Below are 23226 nucleotides of genomic sequence, written 5' to 3' on the forward strand. Positions count from 1 at the left end.
CTAGGAAACATAATGTCACAGCAGCATTCCTGGGATTCTCGCTCTTAGGAGCTTTCTGCCCCTCTTCAGTGATGTTGTCTGAACCTTAGTTGCAGGAGTTGTGTTACAGATGTATCAGCTGGGACTGGGCAGCCCATGATCATTTGTTCTAATTGTTCTTAATAATAAAAACTCATAGTCAGCTGTCAGGGGGTGAAAGCTGAGGATCAGAGAAACAGCAGCTAGTCACTAGAGTTCTTACCTCTACCAATGCTCAGACCAAAGGGGAGATCCTGTCCTCAGACTGCATGCTTAGACTGCATCTCAGACTACATCCCCAGACTGCATCCCCAGACTGCATCCTCAGACTGCATCCCCAGACTGCATCCTCAGACTGCATCCCCAGACTGCATCCTCAGACTGCATCCTCTGACTGCTGCTCAGACTGTACTAAGCTCCTGTCTCCACCTCCCAAGTGTTTAGAGACCTTCCTGTTCTTCCCATCTCTTGCTTTCTTCCCTGTCTTCTTCATGTATGTGCATGCCCTCATATATACATACGTAAAAGTAGAATTGTATCACCATTTACATAATTTTGAAATTCATTTAACAAAGTCATCTCAAGAGTGTCTATTTCCAAGGTTGTGGATAATTGGAATCTAAGTTATCTGAAGTAGTTTGATCTGTTGTCTGTCACTTATTCTTGGTGCTATAGTACTTCCTTATGTGTTTTCTTTGGGGCTGTTGTCCCTGTGTTAGGATTATTGTCTGGAGAGATCCCTAGTTGTCTGCTTTCTGCTATGTCTCTCAAGCATAAGTTTACAGAGATTGGACAGATATTGGACAGATGGCTCGGAGTTAAGAGCACATAATGTTCTTGCTGAGGACCAAGTTCAGTTCCCAATACCTATGTTAGGCGGCTCACAGCCACCTGTGGCTCTTACCCAAGGGGTCTGACACCCTCCTTTGGACTCTGTAGCCACTTACACTTTCATGTGCACATAGTCACACATTGGACACACAGAATATTTTTGAAGTTAATTTTTAAAAAATAGGTTTGCAGTTTTCATTCCAGACATGCTATTCTTAGAAAAAAAGTAGCATTTTGAATCCTGATTTGTTTTTCTTTTCATTCTTGAGGAAGATCTCACTGTGTAGCCTTCAGTGACCTAGAACTTGCAGAGATCTGTTTGCCTCTGCCTCCTGAGTGGCATTAAAGGTGTGAACTACCACAGGTGGCTTGAACCCCAAATCCCTGTTTGTTTGTTTGTTTGTTTGTTTGTTTGTTTGTTTGTTTGTTTGATCTGTATGGATGTTTTCCCTGCACATATATCTACGCACCACATGTGTGCAGTGCTTCTTTCCCATGACCGCTGGAACTGGAATTACAGATGGTTATGAGCTGCCTGCCATCTGGGTGCTGGAAATAGAACCCAACCTGGTGCTCTGCAGGAGCAACAAATGCTGTTAACTGCTGAGCTCTTCAGTTATCTCTTCAGCCTCATACTCTTGATATATGTGTGTGGGTGCACACATACCACAGCATTCCTGTGGAGGTCAGAGGACATCTTGTAGGAGTCCTCTCCTTGCACCGTGTATTGGAAACAGAACTCAAATGGTCAGGCTTCATAGTAGCTTTACCTGCTAAGCCATCTCTCCAGCCTGAATTTTTTTTTAAGGAACATTCATTTCTAATAAATTTTTGAGGCGGGGTCTCTTTGTGTATATCCCTGACTGTCCTGAAATTCACTGTGTAAACCAGGCTGACCTCAAACTCAACAGATCTGCCTGCCTCTGTCTCCCAAGTGCTGAGGTTATAGGCATGTGCCACCATAGCCAGCTTCACTTTGTTATTTTTAATTAGACATGTCTGTGTATGCCACACAGAGTCAAAGGTTTCACATTCCTCAGGAGCTGCAGTTACAGGCATTTGTGAGTCATCATGTGGGTGGTGGGAATCACATCCAGGCCCTCTGCAAGAGCACTGAGCCATCTCTCCAGCCCTCCATCCATTCTCAGATCATTTCTATCTAGGGTAGAACTGCTGAATTACATATAGGTGTTGATTCTGTATTAGAACCCTAAATCCTCACGTGTTACGACTACATAATTCAATAGTGTCCTTGGCTAATCCTAGAGTATGTTCAAGTTCAGTTTAGTCATTATTTAGGATAATGTAGCTGTGGCTACATGAAAAGTTAAAGTTGGAAGTTAAAAAAATTTGTAGTTTGAATACTGACAATATTTGTATTGATCAGTATGTTCTTTCTCTCCTTCCCCCACCCCCTTCTCTCTCTCTCTTTCTCAGGTTTTGTTCCAACTCTGGGTGGCACAGAGTTCAGAGTTCTTCAGGCGTTTAGCCCTGTTACTTTCTACGTCTAATTTGCCTTCGGGGCCCTTAGTTACTGAGGCTCTCTTGCCTCACCGAATCCTGTCTGATGTGACTCAAGGTCTACCTCATGCTCATTCTGCCTGCTTGGAAGAACTGAAGCGCAGCTACGAGTTCTTTCGGTACTTTGAAACTCAGCACCAGTCGGTACCCCAGCGTTTATCCAAAACTCAGCAGAAGTCAAGAGAACTGAATAATGTTCACACAGCAGTGCGCAGCTTACAGCTCCACCTGAAGGCCCTGCTGAATGAGTAAGTTTAGAAGCTGCGTGAGGAAGCATCGCAGGGATAAACAAATGTCGTCTTCATTCCATGTTTACTGTTTCTGGTGCCCTCACTAGATAGAGGAAACAAAACGGAGCATGAAGGATGGTCTGTGGGGATGAGGTATCAGGGAAATAATGGTGTATAAGCACTGTGGTTTAAGAGAATCATTTGTAGTTTTTTCTTTTTCTGGTTTCAGTAGAAGGCAGATTCTTCTTGTCTTTGGGAGGTAAAATGGAGAGAATTGTCAAAAATAAGCATCTTTTTAGCCCTCTTAAGGTAGGACTTTAAACCAGAACCCATGGTCTGCAAGAAGTAGATACAAGAGTATATATACCCTGTATATAGCTGGAGTGTAATGCTTTGCTACTGTCTAAACACATCACAGCAGCTTTGGAAATACTTCTAGAGCACAGAACAAACTCTGTGGCCTCAGTAAAGGATGGTGTGCACAGTTTTGTATTTATTCGCCTTCTACTTTGCATAATATTGACATTCAGCTGTAGTTTCCAAATGTTCATAGTTAGCTTTCGTGTGTTTTTAATAGCTGCAAATATTTTTCTCATCTATTTCTAAATGGAAATTTTCACATTTTAAAAATTAAATAAACCAGGTTTAGTGCTGAATGCCTTTAATCCCAGCACTCTGGAGGCAGGGGCATGTGGATCTGTGTGAGTTCGAGGCCAGCCTGATCTACAGAGCGAGTTGCAGAAGAGCTAGAGCTCTATGTATAGAGAGACCCTGTCTCCAAAAAGAGAAGAAAGAATTGAATCAAAGTACACCTGAATATAGTTATTCCCAATGAATTTTTATAACAAATGTGAAATATTCACAGTATATGGCAGCAAATAGGTGGATAAGTTGTACTGGCAATCAGGGAGCTCCCTGGGATTTACTGAAGTGATACTATTGCAGCTGATAGACTTATGTATGTGACCCAGGATGTCAGTCAAGGAGTGGAAGGGGAAATGCATAAATCAGATGTGAGATAAGGAAGTGGGCCCAAAGGCCTAGACTGCTCAATAAACTAAAAAGGCTAACTGAAGTAGGATGAAGGAAGATGAGATAAACAAAACCAGAAATGTAAACTCAGGTGGGCATTGGAGGTATTACTCTAAGATGGTAACCTGGACAGTAAGGCCATGTCCACATGTGTGGGAGCAAAGGTTGGATTATCCAAGTGTATTAGAAATGGTTCTCTAGAACAACAGAACTGACAGAATAAGAGTGTGAGAGTGTGTGTGTGTGTGTGTGTGTGTGTGTGCATGTATGTGTTCAAAGATTTATTATTTAGCCAGCGTTGGTGGCGCACACCTTTAATCCCAGCGCTTGGGAGGCATAGGCAGGCTGACCTCTGTGCATTTGAGACCAGCCTGGTCTACATGCAGGACAACCTCCAAAGCCACAGAGAAACCCTGCCTCGAAACCCCCCCAAAAAAGACTTATTTTTTATGCATGTGTCTGTGCACTTACATGCAGGTGCCAGCAGAGGCCAGAAGATGGTGTTAGATACTCTAGGGCTGAAGTTACAAATGGTTGTGCATGACCCCAAATGGGTACACACTCCAGTACGCTAACTCCAGCCCCATGAATGTAAGTTATGAGAGAAATTTTCATCCTGAACTCCAAGGAGATCCAGCATCCTCCTCTGACTCTGTAGGCACCAAATAATCTACAGATCATTTTTTTAAATATACTTATATATATTTTATATAATGTATATATGTATAATGTCAACATATATATGTATGTGTGTATAATTTTCCTGGTTAATTTCTTAAAAGTAGGAGATGGGCTTAATGTATTCTTTTAAATCAGAAATTGTCTAATGTGTATGTAAGAAACACTTGCTGAATATATTACATAATACTCCTTATAAATTTTCATTTGTTTCTGAGGGGTTTTTTTAGGTTCCTAACCAAGTACTCTATCACTGAGCTACATCTCCAGCCTCACTCAATCATTTATAAGCGTACTATTCAGTGGTAGCAAATACATACACATTGTTGAACAACTCTTACCACCATTTGTCTCTTTTTTTTTTTTTTTTAGAGACAAGGTTTCTCTGTGTAGCTCTGCTGTCCTGGAACTCACAGAGATTCACCTGCCTCTGCCTCCCCAGGCCTGGGATTAGGCATGTGCCACCACCTCCTGGCTTGAATTGTTTTTTAATTTATAGGTTTAATTTCTTAAAATAATCCTCTTAAAATGATAAATTTTCCATTTCATATTTTAAAAATCTATTTCTGTTTTTCTGTGTTGCCCAGAGTAATAATTCTTGAAGATGAACTTGAAAAGCTTGTTTGCACTAAAGAAACACAGGAACTGCTATCAGAGGCTTACCCGATACTAGAACAGAAGCTGAAACTGATTGAGCCGCATGTGCAGGCTAGCAACAGTTGCTGGGAAGAAGCCATTTCTCAAGTGGACAAACTGCTGCGGAGGAATACAGGTAAAAAAGGTACCTGTCGGTCCTGCCCCATATGATGCGACAGCCTTTGATCCCCCATGAGAGGAGTGGATGGGGGGGGAGATGGTGGGGGCATGGGAGGACAGGAGAGAGAGGAAACTGGGACTGATATGTAAAGTAAGATTGTTTCTAACTTAAATTTTAAAAGGTACCTGTGGATTATTTTCAGCAGCTGCTTGTCAAATACATCCACTCCATTCTGCTGGGGTTCTAGTCTATGGCCTGCCTGTTGACATGAGTAAACTGGTTTCATAAAAGTTCTTGGCAGGTCAGTGGTGGGGCACACCTTTAATCACAGCTCTCAGGAGACAGATGGATCTCTATGGTCTACGGAACTAGTTCTACGACAGCTAGAGCTGTTACACAGAGAAACCCTGTCTTGAAAAACAAAATAAAAGTTCTTCACTTAATCAAAAGAAAACATAGAGATAATTAAATATATATACATATATATATATATAGAGAGAGAATTAATTCAAAGACTTGACTCCTATTTTAATATAAAATACATAGTGATTTAAATGTTCAGGGTATCACATATCCTTTTATAAAAACAGAAATGAAGGGGGAAATGTTGATAGTATTTCTACTATCAGAACTCTTACAGGTCTAGTGATAAAAAGAACTGATTTAAGCCAGATGTGTTGGCCCACAGTTTTAATCCCAAACACTCGGGAGGCAGAGCCAGGAGGATCACTGAGTTTGAGGCCAGCCTGGTCTACATAGTAAGCTCCAGGACAGCCAGGACTACATAGGGAGACTTTGTCTCAAAAAGTAAAAAGACTGGTGCTATAGCTGATGTGGTTTGAAGCAGGATCTCTTGTACCCCAGGCTATCCTTGAATTCACTATGAGGCTGAAAATGACTCTGAACTCCCAATCCTTCTGCCTCCACCTCTGGTTTTATAGGCATATGCCTCTTAAGTATAGACAATGATGAAAATTATGATTATATATATATATAATATAACTATATTTATGATTACATATATACACGTATAATCGTGTGATTAAATACCAATTTTAAATTCAATTCATTAAGGGTAAACTCAGCTGCGTGAGCAGGTGAAAATATTTACTTGTGGAACTCATTTCCAATTCTGAGTTAAAATGGGAAAATAAAAATAATGTAAGATTGATCTTTGACTTCTTTTATTATTTTTTGTTTGTTTTTTGAGACAAAGAGTTTCTCTGTAACCCTGACTGTCCTGAAACTCACTCTGTAGACCAGGCTAGCTCAAACTTGGAGAGTCGCCTGCCTCTGCCTCTCTAGTACTGAGATAAAAGGTGTATACCACCATGCCCTGTAATCTTCATTTTTTTATGTGAAAGAGTAATGATCTGTTTTAACATCATGCCAACACTATGAACAAAATATTTTGTGAGAGTGACGTATTTGTATGTCATCTAGCATGTGGCAGACACTATGGCCCCAAGAGTTTAACTTAAAGCCAAGTGGTACATATACTTCTATTACTATAAACTTTGGTGTCTCTAATTTTCACAACTAAGACATTTTAGCCAGAACAATTTACGTATGGTAGTACGCATCAAAATTCTAACACTCATGAACTTAAGAAAGGAATATCATTAGTTTAAGACTAACCTGGGCTCCTATGAAGAGCCTGCCTCAAAACAAGAAAATCAGGGAAAAATAGAAAGTTGGACTATGAAATTAGCAAGGTGTCGGTGCCAAGAATGTCATATCATTTGATGTTCACTCCTGTTGTTCTGATGGCCTGTTGCTCATCTTTATTCTGCCGCCACCCCCCCAACCCCTTTTTAAAGGCAAGCCTGAAGTAGTGTGTGAAAACCCACACTGCACTGCGGCACCCTTGATGCGCCCTACTCTGCACATTGAAGACAGAGACCCTATCCCTGAGGAGCAGGTAAGGGTGAAAGGTGCTGGTTTCCCTGAAGACTAGGTTCATACAATTTGCCTACTTTATCTTAAGTGACATGGGTACTGTCAGATAAATTGTTGGATTTCTGCTTCTAATTAGGTTAAGACTACAGTGTAATATGAATTTATATCAAAATATTCAGCTCTTAGTGCCTTGAATTTGATTCATTGACTTAGAGTAGAAAATAGCCAATGACAGCATTAGACTTTGTCATCTAGAACTTTTTAGTATCCACTGTTAAGCTTTTTGAAGATTTTAATTTAGCAGTAGATGCATCTGTTGCCTTTCTCCTAATTCCCATAATGACTGCCCCAAGAGAAAGTCCTCCAGGGTGCAGAGCTGCAGGTAGTGAACATTGTTAGAGACTGTCTGCTGCAAGTTCTTTGTCTTTGGTCCATTTTCAGGAATTAGAAGCGTATGTGGATGACATAGACATAGAAAGTGAATTCCGAAAGGATGATTTATATCACTTGTCTCAAGAAGACAAAGAGAGACAGAAGCGGGAGCAGGAGGAATCCAGGAGGGTGCTGCAGGAGTTAAAGTCTGTGCTGGGAATGAAAGCTTCGGAGGCAGAAAGGCAAAAATGGAAGCAACTTCTGTTCAGTGACCACGGTAAGCACAGACTGCAGTCCAGGTTGTTTCAGTGGCAGGAGTCTTTTCTGTTTGAACCATGAGTGCTGTCTGAAGGGTAGAACTCTGGGTCCTCCAGTTAGTGTAGTACTCTCATGTAGAAGCCAAATCAATCTGATCAAGAGAAGAACGCTGTGTAGTCACACCAAGACTGTGAAGTCACGCTTTTTCATCAGTTACCTAGTTATTTGGTGGCTTTCTTTCAGAGTGGGCATTAAGTTAAATATATTGAGCTGGCTTTGGTGTCGCTGTAATTCCAGCAAGGAAGATCATGAGTTTGAGACCAGCTGTGGCTGCAAGTTTGTCCTGCCTAGACCTACATAGCAAGCCCCTTTTGGGGGACAGACAAAAGGAAGTAATGAATTTGAGATGATAAGCAGTGTTCTCTGTTTAAAGTGCTTCATTAAAACTCACCATTAGTAACTGTTTAATGCTGAAAATGCATAAAGATGAGGCCACTTGGCCACTTCATTTACATTAGTGAAGTAGATGGAAGCTGGGGTGACTCCATAATCAAGTTTGGGTGGTGTTGGCTAGCCTTAAACTTCTTTATGTTACTCTCACTTTTTTCTTCAGTCATGCTTTAAGGGAGGCCAAAGAAGGAATGAAGAGAGACTTGATATTGGAAAGTCAACTTAGTTCATTCTCAGTTGAATTAATTCCTGTGAACTTATAAGAAGGTAGAATGGGCCTTCCATCCATTTTAGAGTGTCTTTATGGACCCTCAAACACAGTTGCCTGCCTTTCCCTTTCTTACTAGAAGTATATAGGTCATCTAGTTGGAAAGTTCCTTAGGGTTCTCCTGTTCTCTCTTATGAAGCCTCACCTTTCTCACCATCCCAATCTTTATTTGTTGGTTTCATCTTTCTTTGCTGTTCCATTGGCTCCCTTTAGAACCTAGATCCCCACTAGATTATGTTTGTCTATTAGAATAGCCCCTTAGACGACTTCCACTTCAGTACCTTTTCTCCTCTAAGCTATCTTGTAACATATCTCAGACTTTGTTCAAACTCGAACAGCTCATTCATTCTGTCTTAAGCTACAGGGGTTCCACCTTTCTTATTACATTAGCCTTTCCAGCATCGGAATCTATTGTGTCCACTTTGTATTTCCCAGTATTTCTAATAAAGGTATCTTTCTCAACTTACATTTATCTAGTTAGATTAGTCCCACAGACCTACTGTTTATATTCATGAGGAAAATGTATGCTGGGCTCTGACCAAGAACTCTGTCATCTCTACCAGTGTCTCCTCTGTGACTCCTCAACCACCCACCTCTCCTGCCACTGTCCACTTTCCCATTAGAGAGACATGTAGCTGGGATATAAAGGAAGGCTTGAACAGCAGAGCAAAGAAATGGTGCCTTCCCAGAAGCAGCACAAGAATTCCGTAATCAGCGTGTTTATGGATTAGAGATTGGTGATTATCTTTTTTACATGAACAGTTTCTGCATTCAGGGCTTTTAGTCTCTAAATTTCTGTCCTTTTTTCTAGCTTTTATCCTCCAACAGTATTCATTCAGCAAATTTTGACTCAGCAAGTAGTTATCGAGTACCAGTCAGACACCTGACACTAATGACTCCTGCATGTAGCACACAGATCAACAAACAAAAACTATCTGCTTCCCTAAAGACTTCCATCCTAACACTGCCCTAGAGACTTCCATCCTAACATTGTCGTCGGCTGACCCTTCCCTCTACATATTCCGCTCCCTCATTCAGTTAGCAATGATCATGACTTGTAATATGGTACACTTGTGAAGACCTAGCATATTTATGAACAAGAGTGTGCAGAAATGCTGAAGATAGCATTATCTGTAAGATTGTATCTTTTGTTATTACGCAGTGCAAAGTTACCTATCGATTGACATTGTGGGCAAATGAGAGTAATGGGTCTCATTTTCAGGAACATGCTTTTGATTCCTTTTGCATTTGAAAAGGCAGCAATGCTATATAGTTTGTGAAAATAAGTAAAGATCTACTGATGCCAGAAAAATGCTTTCCCATAAAAATGTCAGTACGTCTTCCAGAGTTGTTTTCATCTCTGCCTACAGGGGTAAAGTCCGAATGGAATTAGAAAGGGAAAGCCTACACTGGAACCTGCTGTGGCCATGTGTCTGTTGTTGCTGCTTCCCTAGTGGAGTTACTGCAGCATAGGGATGTTTCTTGGAAATGGACACGTTTTCCACAAATGCTTTTTAAATATACGCCAGATCCTCAAGATACGCTTTTTTCCTTCTGTCATGCTTCATAATGTCTTGTATTGTACTAATCCTCATGCTGGGAGGAGAGACTGCCTAGCAAGCAATCCACTGCCTACTAACACCAAGAGGGGCTAACTAAACCTTCATTTTTCTTGCAAGGACAAATTCTACTGTATGGATCTATGTGATATTTATGTATTATACTTTGTTTGGTAGTTGATCTTGAATGCAGATTTTATTTCATTTGTGTTCTCTGTAGCATAACAAAATGTAGAATACTTTACTTCCATTCAGGTTCTGTTAGGTTGTTGACAAGTAAGTTGAATTGTATGTTCCAGTGTAAATATATGTGATGAACATGCTGTTATCTGGGTTACATTAGACTTTTTATCTTTGTGGTGAAAACCATACTGTGCATTCCTTTAATGGCAGTAGTCCCCAAGCATTAGTGTACATCAGAGTCAAGTGGGCGGCTTGTAAGCATGCCTGCCCCAGTTCCCTGTCTGTGGTCAGACTCTAGAATTTGTTTCAACAGCGTCCTAAGTGATAGATGGTTCTGCTGATTCAAGGACCATACTTCGAGAGCCACTGCCTTTGAACTTCAGACTCTTCAGCAAGTTCCTGTCTCATTTTATGTCATAACATTCCCATTTTATAAAGTTACATTTATTTTACTAGAAAGCTTTATTGAATTTTTGTTTATTTGTTGCTCCTTTTTTAAAAAGCTACTGGAGGTTTAAAGTCATTGGGTCCTTAGTTATTTTTGTTTTTTTCTTTTCTTTTCCTCTTTTTGTTCTTTGAAGCTGTGTTGACATCCTTGTCTCCTGTAGACCCAGTGGAATCTGTAAGTAATTCAGAAACACCCATGAATTCAGATACAGGAAAAGTCGATAGCAATTGTACTGAAGAGGAAAATAATAAGCCCTCTACACGTGACACTGAAAGAAATAGGACTGGGTTTGTATGTGATAGCCCTCCCAAGGATGAAAATAAAGGCGCTGAGTTTGTATGTGATAGCCCTCCCGAGGATGAAAATACAGGCGCTTCTGAAAACGAAGCCCTGCTTCGAGGAACTGAAGAAAGCATGTCCTACCAGTGTGAGAGCGAGGCTGAGTCTCCTCACACTGCTGCTGCTGCTGCTGCTGGGGCTACTGCCCCTCCAACTCCCAGGGACTCACTACAGCTCTCCATTAAACAGAGGCTAGCCCGACTGCAGTTGTCACCAGAGTTCACCTTCACTGCTGGCCTGGCTGCAGAAGTGGCTGCCAGATCTCTGTCATTCACCACCATGCAAGAACAGACTTTTGGCGATGAGGAGGAGGAACAGACAGCTGAAGGGAGTGAAAATGAGGTGGAGGACAAATAAAAGCCACGATGAAGTGATGCTTGGTTGTCGTTCTCAAAAGTGTGTTAGCGTCAAGACTGGAAAGGGAAATGAGTCTGTGTTTACCGTGTACAAAGTGAAGAGTGGGTTTACAGGGCAAGACCTGATTCGAAGACCTGACCTGAAATTACTAGACTCCTGTTTAGGCGGGTCTTTTAGGAATAGGAGAGGGAGGTAAGATCATTTTTTAATAAACTGCTGTTATATTTATGGCACAACTGATAATCTTGGCAATTCTTTAAGTACTTTTAATAAGAAATGAATTTATCATTTTGTTGCCAAACTTTGCTGCCATAAGGTAACTAGGATGATTGCAGAGCATAAACATTTAGAATGAGCTCTTTCTACTGTGTCCTTGCAGTGTGTAACTGCAGCGATCATGTTAATATGTTGTTCGTATTTTATTTTGTTTATACCACTCCTAAAACAAAGATACAGGTTCTGAATAAAAATATTTAATTACTACAACTGATGTGTGCTGGGTTTGGAACTTTAAAGTAGTTTCAAAGGTGTGTGGGCTAGGGCCTATTTCCTGTTCCTTATTTTCATGTGTGATCATTTTAAGGTGTCAAACAATCTCTGAAGGAAAATATTGTGCCATTTTAAGAAAGACCCTTCTAGGGTTTTTTTGTTCACTCCTGCTACAGCTCAAAGAGATGATGTCAGAGGCGTGATTACGTCAAAGTCCCCCGTTCCAGCCCTGCAGAAAGTCCCTTTATCTGTCGTTTACTTAGAGACAACTGTGCCTCTTCATGAGTAGGTCCCAATGCTGTTTTCTAGCCTGACCTATCTTACTAAGACTCAGGAAACATGTCAGCTTTCTTGGAAAGTAATCTTGCCCTTCGCAGTTCATTGTGAACCTGTCTTTCCATGATACTTTCTATAGACCAGTGTCATCTGCTTTGTGCTTTGATTGTATTTTCAATAACATTTCCAGGAATATTCTCTTTCCAAAGCATATTACTGTGCACTTACCGAGTTTATAGACATTATTTGGGAGGAATGTAAGAAAAAACTCAACTCATGCTGCTGGTCTAGAAGGGAAGTATGTAAATTCCTGAATTCCTTACTGCTTTTAGTGAGGGAAGTTACTTATATTCAAGTTTTGTTATTGCTGTTGTTTAGGTAACTATTTTTTTATCCTGAGGAAAATCTTCTACTTTATATGAGTAGACTTTGGACTGTTAGTGCTTATGCCTTTATCTGATAATTAACAGTGTTAACATTTCAGGAGCAGTACCTTAAATTGGACATGGAAATAGCTAAATTTCAAGAAAAAGAGAACCTCCTATGTTGTAACTGACTTCTGTATTCCTAAATAACACAATTTTCCTTTCTTAAATTATTGTTTACAACGCCATTTCCCCTAGATACAGAACTTATTAGGGAAATTTTGCTAAGCATTCCTTTAACTTACAACCCAGGAAAAATTGGAATTTAATCATTTTAATTCTTTTAGTGTTTTGAATCAATGACAACAAATTAACAGAAATCTGTTTACACTATTTTATCAGCTTTGTGCTCTCTGAGCTGATGTTTTCAAATTTTGAAATACAAAGTTTAAGCAGAATTCCCATTCTTCCAGTCTCATGTTTTGTTCATAAGCTCTTATATTTAGTTTCATGAAAACTGCTTTTTGAAGTCATGATTAATGATATTGTGACTTTAAGTAATGTTCTTTTTAGATAATAGCTTTCATATTTCTTTGGCCTTTGAAAATATTTCCAATATACAGCTTTGTTTTCTCTGTGACTAATTTTCTCTTTTAATATTCTAAGTCGATGTTCCTTGGTTGTTTTCGTGGATGCCTGGGTGATAATAAACCAGAAGTCCTATTTTTTTTTAATGCAGACTTTAAGCCATGCTCTCTGTAATTACTGGATGTTTTAGTACAAAACCGAGGTACTGTTTATGCCCAATAAAGTCTAAGATCCCCTGCTTAGCATTTGTACTTCTTGCATGAGTACATGTTGTGTGTGGACAGACTGATGGGACACAAGTGGACGTCCTTACACACGCTTTCCTGAGGCTACCTCACTTCTCCTTGACTGGGCTTAATAGCTGTCATTTGATGACTAGAACCTTCTGGGTAAACCATTTTTGGCAGAAAGCTTATACTTGTATTTTCCAAGTTTTACAGCATGATTAATCTTGTTGGGAAGAGTATTTTGACAGCTTCTAATACAGACATTGCCAAAGTTTGATTTACCAGAACTAATCTAGGACTCAGAGGGAAAATGGATGCTGTTTAGGTCATTCATGAAGACAGAAGTTTTACCCTTTGTGTGTCTACAGATGGGAACATTGGGACAATAAGTGATCTGGTATCTGTTGTCATGCCTCAAAGCCTTTTTCTATGCTTCTGTAAGGTCCTGATATCTGACAAATCTGGGACCAGCCTGATCCTTCATTTGCAATCCTCTGCTTTTTTATTTATCTTTTGCAAGCCATTTATGTTATCTAACTTTATACATAAAGCCCTTATTAAAACTAACTGAATCTGCTTCGTTAGCTGATGATAAGCAAGTCAGGAAAAAAACAAACATTTAAGACAAATTGATAAGTATGTTAAGAATATAGATTTCAGAGTGTGGCATGACTCATGCGTGTAATGCCAACACTCCAGGTGCACAGTAAGGAAGACCACTGCATACACAGTAAGAATCCGTATCAGGAAAAGAAAAAGAGCAGGTGCCAGGCTTTACTGCACCCTAACTTTGGGGAGGTTCCCTCATGACAAATTATATCTGATCAAATAAAAAGCATTTGTTAGTTTTAAAGTTTAGGTTAAACAACCATGCTTAACCAGAAACATATCCTGGTTTCTATCCTGAGGTCAACACATCTTTATAAAGTATTCTGGCTGATTTAATTCTGTAGTTTTTTTTCTATTATCCAATGTCTCTCCACAACCCTTGTTCCTTGCTCTTCAGTATTCAGAAAATTCAGAGTTAGAAAGCATTATGCAGTCTATTTTGGGGCCTTTATTACCCCTTTCTGTTTGTTTAGTATATCCTTTGGAGCTTGATTTCATCTTTCTATAACTGTTTGCCTTGTAGGATTGTGTGGTATACCTGTAATATGTTTTATATTGTAATAAGCAAAAACCATTTCATTTTACTAAAGACATATGCTAGAGCATTGTCAGTCTTAATCTGTACAGGTGTCCCATGATGGCCATAACTTCTATCAGGTGTGTGATTACCGAATCAGCCTTTTCAGAACTCAAAGTAGTTGCCCACTGAAATCCTCAATAGGTATAAAAGGTGTGGTGTGTATATTTTAATTTTCCAAATTCTATAAAATAGAACACATCCATCTGCCAGATTTCATTCCTTTGAGTACCCTTTGGGCTGCTTCCTGCAGGTAGTGGAGTTTGGCTATATAAAGAACAAGTAAATTTCTTTGGCTTATTGCCAAGTAATAGAAAAATCTTTTTCAAACCCTTGCTATTGAAATGTTTTTTTATGAAATTCTGTGGCCTCCAGCTCATTTCCTATTGATAATTGATCAGTTTCTGCATTACTTTGTGCTAGAGGACCTAGCAGGCCCATTGGAGATCAGGTATGTGTTATGTATATGGGATGATTCCTATTCCTGAATATTTCTTGTAACTAAATAAATAAATTATCCAATTTAAATTTAGTGCTTTCAATGTGCAAAACAACTCTTTCTGCATATTGCAAATCAGTAACTATGTTGAGAGGTCCGCAAAATCCATTAACACCATGAGAATAGCATATAATTCTGACTTTTGGAAAGAATCATAAGGGCTTTGATCCATTCTACTTAAGTTTTCTGATTTGTGGCCTGCCTTTCCTGGTTTATTTGCATCAGTTTAGAATGCAGAAACTTCAGATATTGGTGTTTCCCATAATATGGGGAAGGATCCAGTTAGTCCTCTTTAGGAATTGAATTCTCTTGCTTTGGATATGTGTTGTTGATCTCTCCCAAAAGATTACTGCAATCTCTTTGCCAAGGTTCACTTTCTCCCCATAATTTGTCAATTTCATCATTAGTAAAAGGTACTACAATTTCTGCAGGGTTTATTCTTGCTAATTGGTGAAATCTCAATTTTCCTTTTAGAATCAATTCAGATCTTTTCCACATAGTTTTTAATTTTTTACTCAGTTTATGTGGCAAAAAGATCCATTCTAAGATATCTTCCCTCTGTATTAACATTCCTGTAGGAGAAAGCTTAGAGAGTAAAATAACCAAAATGCAGTCAAGCTTTAGATCCAAACTGACATGAGCATCCTGTAATTTGTTTCCCACCAGCCAAATCCTTCTTAGCTTCAGCTGATAATTCTCTTGGACTATTTAAGTCCTTGTCACCATCTAAGGTTTGAACAAATTACTCAGTTCATTTTTTTTCTACTCCAATAGTGAACCTTAGATAGGAGATATCTCCTAGCAGTCTTTCAAAGTTATTAAGTGTCAGCAGTCAGTATCCTAATTTGAACCTTTTGGGGGGGGGAGTCTAATTTTCTGTAGACCTACATTATATCCTAAATAATTAATAGAATCTCTTCATATTTTTTCACGATCAATTTGTAATCCCCAACAAGGCAAAATTTTCTTTACTTCTTTAAACATTCTTTTCAGGTATCTACATTTGAGTCAGCTAGTAAAATATTGTACATATAATGGTAAACTGTAGATTGAGAGATTGCTTATGTATTATTTCCAATGACTGACATGAAATGTTAGCACCAGGGGCGGGGCTATTTAACATTTCCTGTGGGAGAACCTTCCAATAATATCTCTTTACAGGCTGAGAATTATTATAAGTAGGCATGGTTAAAGCAAATTTTTCTGACTTTCTTGTAAAGGTATACTGAGAAAAACAATCTTTTAAATCAATAATTATGAGAGATCATCCTTTAGGTAATAAAGAAAGCAAAGGAATTCCAAGCTTCTCATAGAGAACCCGTTGGCTGAATCACCTTATTAACAGCTCTTAGAGCTGTTACCATTCTCCATTTTCCAGATTTCTTTTTAATAACAAATACAAGAGAATTCCAATGGCTGGTTGATTCTTCAATGTGCTGAGCATTTAGCTGCTCCTGTACTAGCTCTTCTAAGGCCTATCATTCACCCTCATCATGTTGGGAAAGCTTTCTCAGGAAAACTCAGATTCTCTGAATTCTAAATGGCATTTCTAATTTCTTAGAAATTTAAAAAGAAATGATGCTTTGGAGGCTGAAGAGTAAGATCTGCTTATAAATGTATACCTCAGTTTATTAAAAAAGTAATATCCTAATTCATATAGTAAATGACATAGTGCTTGAATGTTAAGCATAGGAAAAGTCAACTTCTGATACATTTAATAACGGAGTGTTGCTGAGAAGTGACCCTAGATTTCATTTTCACTCTGCTGTTTTCTTCCCACATAAAACGTGAATCATGTTTCATGTTGCTAAATGAATAGAAATAATATGGGGGTTCACTGGTTGGTTTATTGTAATGTATTGCTTTTAGACCCAAATAGAACAGGATATAAGAACCAAATACTGGAGACCAAAGTGTAACACAGCTAAGCCTGGTTGAACTAAAGTGAGCACAATGCTTGAGCAACAACCACACAAAGCATAAGGATTGATTTTTCTTCAGATCTGTTTAGGGAGACATATCTGTGCACTTTATGCTTAGAGAAAACGGAAGAGGTAAGAGACAGCAAAATGCCGGTATAGTGACCATTCAGTGTCCTTGTCTTTCAGGGTATGGAAGCAAATCCATTTAATCCCTGAACTTAGCAGTCTACTACTGGGACTTACTTTGTACTTTTCTCCCTTAATTCTACCATGTACAGGAAGTAGTTTAGCCTTTTCTTTGAGAATATCAGTTCTTCTAGTGGAGAATAAACCAATTCAGTTTCAGGGACAACTGAGACATAAAATGTCAAGCACTCCTCTGCTGCCTAATTTCATATTGCTTGCTTTTTGAGTTGTGTCTGTTTTTTTCACAGTTTCTCTATCTTCCCCTATAATCAGCTGTCACTTTTGCTGCTGTGTTCTGTGCCTGCCTTCCGCAATAGGCCCCTATTTTGCTGCTTATAATTCGCTGTGGACTGAGAAACCAGATTGCCAAGCTTGCTAGAACTGTGTCTAAACTAAGAGTAAGTAGACTGGAAAAGGCTAAGAGCTTTTCTGTTGGTCATGTGCATGGACTGTGTCATGCCTGTTTGGCTGCTTTGCATTCTTCTATTTACATTTTGTGTCTTGCTAAAAATACTTGGTTGAAAATATGATTTCCATATATTTGAAAATATTAATTTGGTGTTTATATCCTGATATTTCTAGGATCCCTCACTAATGAATTCAACTGTAAAGGAAAAATTGACTGTCATCTTTTTATGTCATTGTTTGTGTTCCAGAAAAATGTTAGTCATTTGTTTTTGTTAGTCTCCACTCAGTACACAGGTTTAAAGTTTATGTCATTATTATGAATCCTGCATAGTAGTTACTGATTTGAAACTAAATATAACTCATTTGGTAAGAACTGGCTAACTTGATTGGGAGTGAATCATTCAGACAACCCAGTTCTTTAATAACATATGAAATATACCTTAATCTTTTCTATATTAAAATGATTATTACTGGGCTGGAGAGATGGCTCAGAGGTAATGTGATTGCCGCATAAGCATGAGAATGGAGAACCTTCATTCGGGTTCCCAGCACCGAAATATAAAGGGGAGTATAATGGAGTAACCCTGAGGGTTAGAATCAGGAAACGTCTTGAAACTCTGGCCTAAACAGTGAGAGTGGTCTAAAGAAACACTGAGCGCCAACCTGTGACCTAACACACACACAGAGACACAATCACACCCAAATAAGTATACACATAACCTCATGTGTACATGCACACACAAGCATATAGATATATACAAAATTATTATTATTATCACAATTATTGGTTTTTAAGACAGGGTCTCTCTATGTAGCCTTGGCTGTCCTGGAACTCACTGTATAGACAAGGCTGGCCTTGACTTCTGCCTGTCTCTGCCTGCCAAGTGCGAGGATTAAAGACATGCACTACCACACCCAGCTCAAAATGATCATATTAACATTGGCTATTATACTCTGATACACTAAACACTGAGAACTGTCCCATCTTTGAGCTCCATTAACATTGGCTATTATACTCTGATACACTAAACACTGAGAACTGTCCCATCTTTGAGCTCCATTTGCCTGAGCTTTAATTATCATGTGTTTGATTTTGATGGTTACTCCCATTCCTACATTTATGTTACTGTTTCCTTAAGTGTGCTGTAATTAGCAGCCTTTCTCCATGTTCACATATGCCTTCCGATCTGGTTGAAGACTGGATGACTCTGCGAGTTAAATTGTGTAAGGTAAGAGCACATAGAGGTGGACCAAAAAGACCTACTACTTGAGCCCATTGACTTTTCTGTAGCATTTCTTATGACCCTCTAAATTGCAGTCCTTGATATAATAAAAATACTGGTTTAAATGCCTGCTCTCAAAATAGAATTGTCATTACACAGAAATAACCATTTTGCCTTCTCTAAAGTTAGTTCTATATTGTAATTCTTTTGTGGTAATTAAAACCAGTCCATTGGAGTTGGCATTGTCATTTATATTTTCTGTTTGAATTGGATGCCACATGCTGTTATGAATTTCTTTTGGCTTTTTATAAAAAGAGAAATGCATCTTCACTTCCAAAATGAAGTACAGTAAGCCTGGAAAACAAAAAAACATTAATTATTGAAGGTGTCTGAAAAGTATTGGGCTTGTAGACTCTAGGCTACGAAAACTTAATTCTTTAATATGCTAGGTTTTTAAATGGTACCTTTGCTTTCTTTCATTCAACTTAAGGAAATATACATTAAAAGCTTCCCATGATTTATCACTGTTGGAGCTAAGGCCAATAACAGAGTGATAGAATTTCCACTGCCATTCAGTAGCTGATATGCCTAAATTAGCCTTTAATATATAAAACAAGCAAGATGATGTTCCTCTCTCTAATGAAAAAAATGTAATATTCTCACATAATACTAGAATCTGTCTAGAAGTGCTCTCCTAGTGTTCATTTCATTGTTCTATTGGGACTCATTTTCATCATACACAGTGTGAGTAGTATGGCAGTCTATTTTATAATCATGCTTCATGCAGCTGGCCTTCAGTTATCCAGGTTAAGGAAGGGAATTACGATACAGTAATTGTAAAAATAATGGTCCAAACCAGTTTCTTGTGTTGACACCATTGTAGAAGAGAGTGATGCCAGACATGCTTGGTGCTTCTTTTTGAATAAGCCGTTAGAGGAGCATACTTCTACTTAGTGCAGCTGCTGTAAACCAAAGAGAAGGAATTCATACCAGGGCAGAAGTTAGCAGAATCAAGAACTGACTTTATACCTAACTTTAAATGTGTGATAAAATCCAGGCATGGTGAAACACGGCTTTAATCCTAGCACTCCAGAGACAGAAGCACTTGTATCTCTGATTTTGAGGCCAGCCTGGGCTGCATAATGGATTCCAGGTCAGTCAGGATCATATAGTAATAATTGTGTGATAGACTAAAATGCATATGATGCCTTTAAAATGTAGTACATTAGTATCCATTTTAGTCTATGAGCTGTGACATTAGTTTTATCCCTGTGTACTGAAATTCATTTAGCACATGTGTTGGTAAAGTAGAAATGATGGTTAGGATGTGTATACTTCTGGATTATGCAAGCTTAAAAATGAGACTATAGTTGTCGTGCTAGGCAGATATATTTATTCTTATTTATTTCTTAAGACTTTTCAGTTTTATAACATTTCCTAAACATTGACTACATACAGATAAGTTCATTGTTGAATATTTTTTTCTGAAACTAAAGTATGTCATTTGTAAATTCACTCCTTTATAGTGATCTAAACAACTTCTTAGCCCTCTTCTTCCAAGTTAAATGACTAAGTTGACTCCATTTCTAAGTCCAAGTATGTTCTCCCTTCTCCCTACTAGTCTGTACCTTCTGTTCAATACTGCAACTTATTCAGGCACAGTATTAGTATGTAACAATGTATGGAAGGCTCCAAGAACATCACTCGTGTCCCTTAAAGGTTGGTATGTGGCCCTGATACAGCCCTGAAGGCCCACATGGGTGAGGAGCCCAGAAGCCCATTCCAGATGAAAGCAGTCCCAAGGAGTTTGGTTTTGTTTGGGTTTGTTCTAGGTATGGTCCCAGGGATCCCAGATCAAACCAGGCCCCTGGGCCTATCCTAGAACCAACCTAAGCCCGTGCATCATTCCTGAACCATCCAGAGTGTGAAGACTGAAGATAACTGAGGCTGACCACACATCCTGTACTCAGCAAGATTCACTTTTCATATGTGTATCTGTTGTTTAGCAAGCATTGGCTGGTTGATCTATCTAAAATCAAAGTGGCATCTGGTAACAACAAAGTCTCCCGAGACTAATATATACTACGTTAGTTTCCCATAATAGAAATTTTATGTGGTTGTTAATTACTTGCCAGTGAGGAGAACTGTTCTTGTGATTTTTGTCATCAGATAAAATAGATGAAAATGTCTGTTTTAAGAAGCAGCAAAATGGATGAAACCTGTTTTAGTAACTACTGTCAGTGACAATGTTATCAGTGCCCTTCAACTGGGTAGTTTAGTCACACTTTCTGGAAGACATCAGTCTTCATTTTTTCGTTCTAATGCTAAGTGATTTTAAATTCTTGTTTCAGAAACTATTATTTTTTCCCTATCATGAGTCTGCTGCACATCAGAGCTCACTTGAAAAGTTTTCTGTGGTTCCTGATAACAAGGTAGAGCAGTACAGTGGCTTAAGCCCTCAGATTTTACATCAGGAGTCTGTAAAAGAATATTTTAAGAACATCATTTTTCTTCCTTGATGCTCTGGATTTTTAAACCATTTTGATAATATATTATATGGCGTCATATCACAACTGGCATTGCTATAATCAACTGCATCCTTATTTGTTTTGATTTGGAAGATGAGAATTCTGAAAAAGCATGAAGGAACATCCAGACTTAAAAATTATGGTAAGCGTTAGAAGTGTATTCTTTTCATATTTAGTGTAGACTAACAAGCTCTCCATATATAAGGAACTTGAAATTGTGCTGTCCAACCAGTCTTGATCACATCAGCAAATTTAGGTCACCAGGTCACAGTTATTGTGGCTCATGTGAATAACTCAACGGTGGCATTGGTTCTACACCATGTTCATACCATACTATTGTGTAGTATTTTCCTTATGGATTTAATTAACATGGCTAGCTGTATTCCTTCACATTGCCTAAAATGCAGGTGAATGTGTTAGGTTGATGTACAGTATTATTAACTATGGACACTGAAAATAGGAAAATGTGGACTATTTAATGAGGGTTTTGTGTGTGTTTCTTTTTTAAGTCAGGGTCTCATATCCTAGGCTAGCTTTGAACTTTCTATGTAGCTAAGGTTGGCCTTAAACCCCTGACCTTCCTACTTTTACTTCCCAGGTTCTGGTGTAAGTATGTATCACCAAACCTAGCTCTGTACCTAGCTCTGTTTTGTTGTTGTTTTTGTTGGGGTTTTTATTTTGTTTTGTTAATTGAGATATTTTGTAACACTGACTGGCCTATTACTTGCTGTATGAACCAGGCTAGTCTTGAACTTCTGGCAATCATCTTGCCTCCACATCTAGAGTGCTGAGATTACAGATGTGTGCCACCATTCTTGGCAAGGTTTGGCTCTTTAGTAAGTTTTTCAAGTCTGCTCTGAGACCTGTCTCTGATATCCTCCAACCCCCCCTCCCCCACCAAAAATGACTTTTGGAAATACTTTTTCAGATACTTTTTAGTTTTGTTTCATGGTTATTTATTCCTATATATTAGAACTTAGAATTCTACATTTCCTACCCTAACTGAAAACTTGAGGTTATAAAATCTTTGCGGAGGGGCGGGGGCTTTTTGTTGAATTGGGATAAAACACCAAAAATGTTACTATTGCCACTTTTAAGTTCAATTCAGGAAATGTCTGTACCTTTAATGAAGCGTTTCTAGAACTTTTCATTGTAGAAAGTTTAAACTCTTCTATCACTTAGATAAGAGTTCCCTTCCTCCCGCTGCTTCCCACGGCCCTTGGCAGGCAGGCACCATTCCGTTTCCTGTTATGACCTCAGTTCTTCTCATTTAGCATGTGACAGAATTTCTTTTTTTAGAGCCCAGTAATCTACACATTTACTACATGTTATTGATCATTCATCTACTGGTGGACATTGACCGCTTCCCCTTCCTGGTTATTATAAATAATGCTGTTGTGTGTGTACATATGCCTCCTTTTAAACACAGCACTTGATTAGTCTCTTTCGGTGTTTTATTACATCAGTTTGTTGTCAACTATTTTTAAAAGCTTTTAGATTGTAGGCTTGCAAATGCTGTATAACTGTTCCGAGCTTAAATCATCTCTAATAAAATCTGAAATGCCTTGTATGTTTTTGTGTGTCTCTTTTTTACCCTGCCCTTTGCAACATGGACTATGACTAGAAGGAAGAAGGCCTTTCTCTTCCTCCTGTCGCTACTTCTCTTCCTTTATTACTTCCCAGCACTTTATGCAAGAATAAAAAATATGGTATTGCCTAGGCAATCTTTTGAATCATTAGCCTAACTTTTGCTTACTAAATACCTGGTGATAATTTATCAGAGTGAAAGCAGTGGCTTAATTTTAGGTTACCCAGGTTTTTGTTGTTGTTACAGTTTTTTGTTTGCTCAGGGTATTTTTGTTTGTTTGGGTGGTTGTTTGTTTGTTTGGGTTTTTTTTTTTTTGGTGGTGGTAGTTTATTTTTAAGACACTGTTTGACACAGTTCTTGCATCAAAGGCCCTGCCATCCTCCTACCTTAGCCTCCTTCTAACTGCTAGAATTAGAGGTTTGCAGCACCACTATATGGCTTTAGTTTAAAATTTCAATTTTCACCATTCTCTCTGGATACAGCAGGTTGTATCTGTTAGCCTCTTGACAGAAAAGACAGCATCAAGGAGGGAATTAATATC

General features: G+C 38.6%; 2 protein-coding genes across 13 annotated transcripts in view; one reads left to right on the top strand and one right to left on the bottom strand.

The window, feature by feature from the left end:
- The window catches only part of Vezt (vezatin, adherens junctions transmembrane protein), a 72233-nt gene that overhangs the window by 47203 nt on the left and 1804 nt on the right, over window positions 1–23226 (top strand). For 5 of the 12 annotated variants that reach the window (XM_040755023.1, XM_040755025.1, XM_040755026.1 and 2 more), the window contains 5 exons: window positions 2287–2618; window positions 4898–5091; window positions 6888–6988; window positions 7408–7615; window positions 10638–13160. In XM_040755023.1, the coding sequence (XP_040610957.1) occupies window positions 2287–2618; window positions 4898–5091; window positions 6888–6988; window positions 7408–7615; window positions 10638–11200 (1398 nt within the window). In that variant the 3' untranslated portion in view covers window positions 11201–13160. The other 7 variants (XM_040755034.1, XM_040755033.1, XM_040755030.1 and 4 more) reach the window with 6 other exon arrangements.
- LOC121143312 (uncharacterized protein C3orf20 homolog) overlaps window positions 19447–23226 on the bottom strand; it is a 71309-nt gene continuing 67529 nt past the window's right edge. The window contains exon 18 of the mRNA XM_040755021.1: window positions 19447–19531. Within this exon, the coding sequence (XP_040610955.1) occupies window positions 19516–19531 (16 nt within the window). The 3' untranslated portion in view covers window positions 19447–19515. The remainder of the gene's footprint in view (window positions 19532–23226) is intronic.

This window comes from Mesocricetus auratus, unplaced genomic scaffold, assembly GCF_017639785.1.
Source record: "Mesocricetus auratus isolate SY011 unplaced genomic scaffold, BCM_Maur_2.0 Super-Scaffold_100011, whole genome shotgun sequence".
Lineage (NCBI taxonomy): Eukaryota > Metazoa > Chordata > Mammalia > Rodentia > Cricetidae > Mesocricetus > Mesocricetus auratus.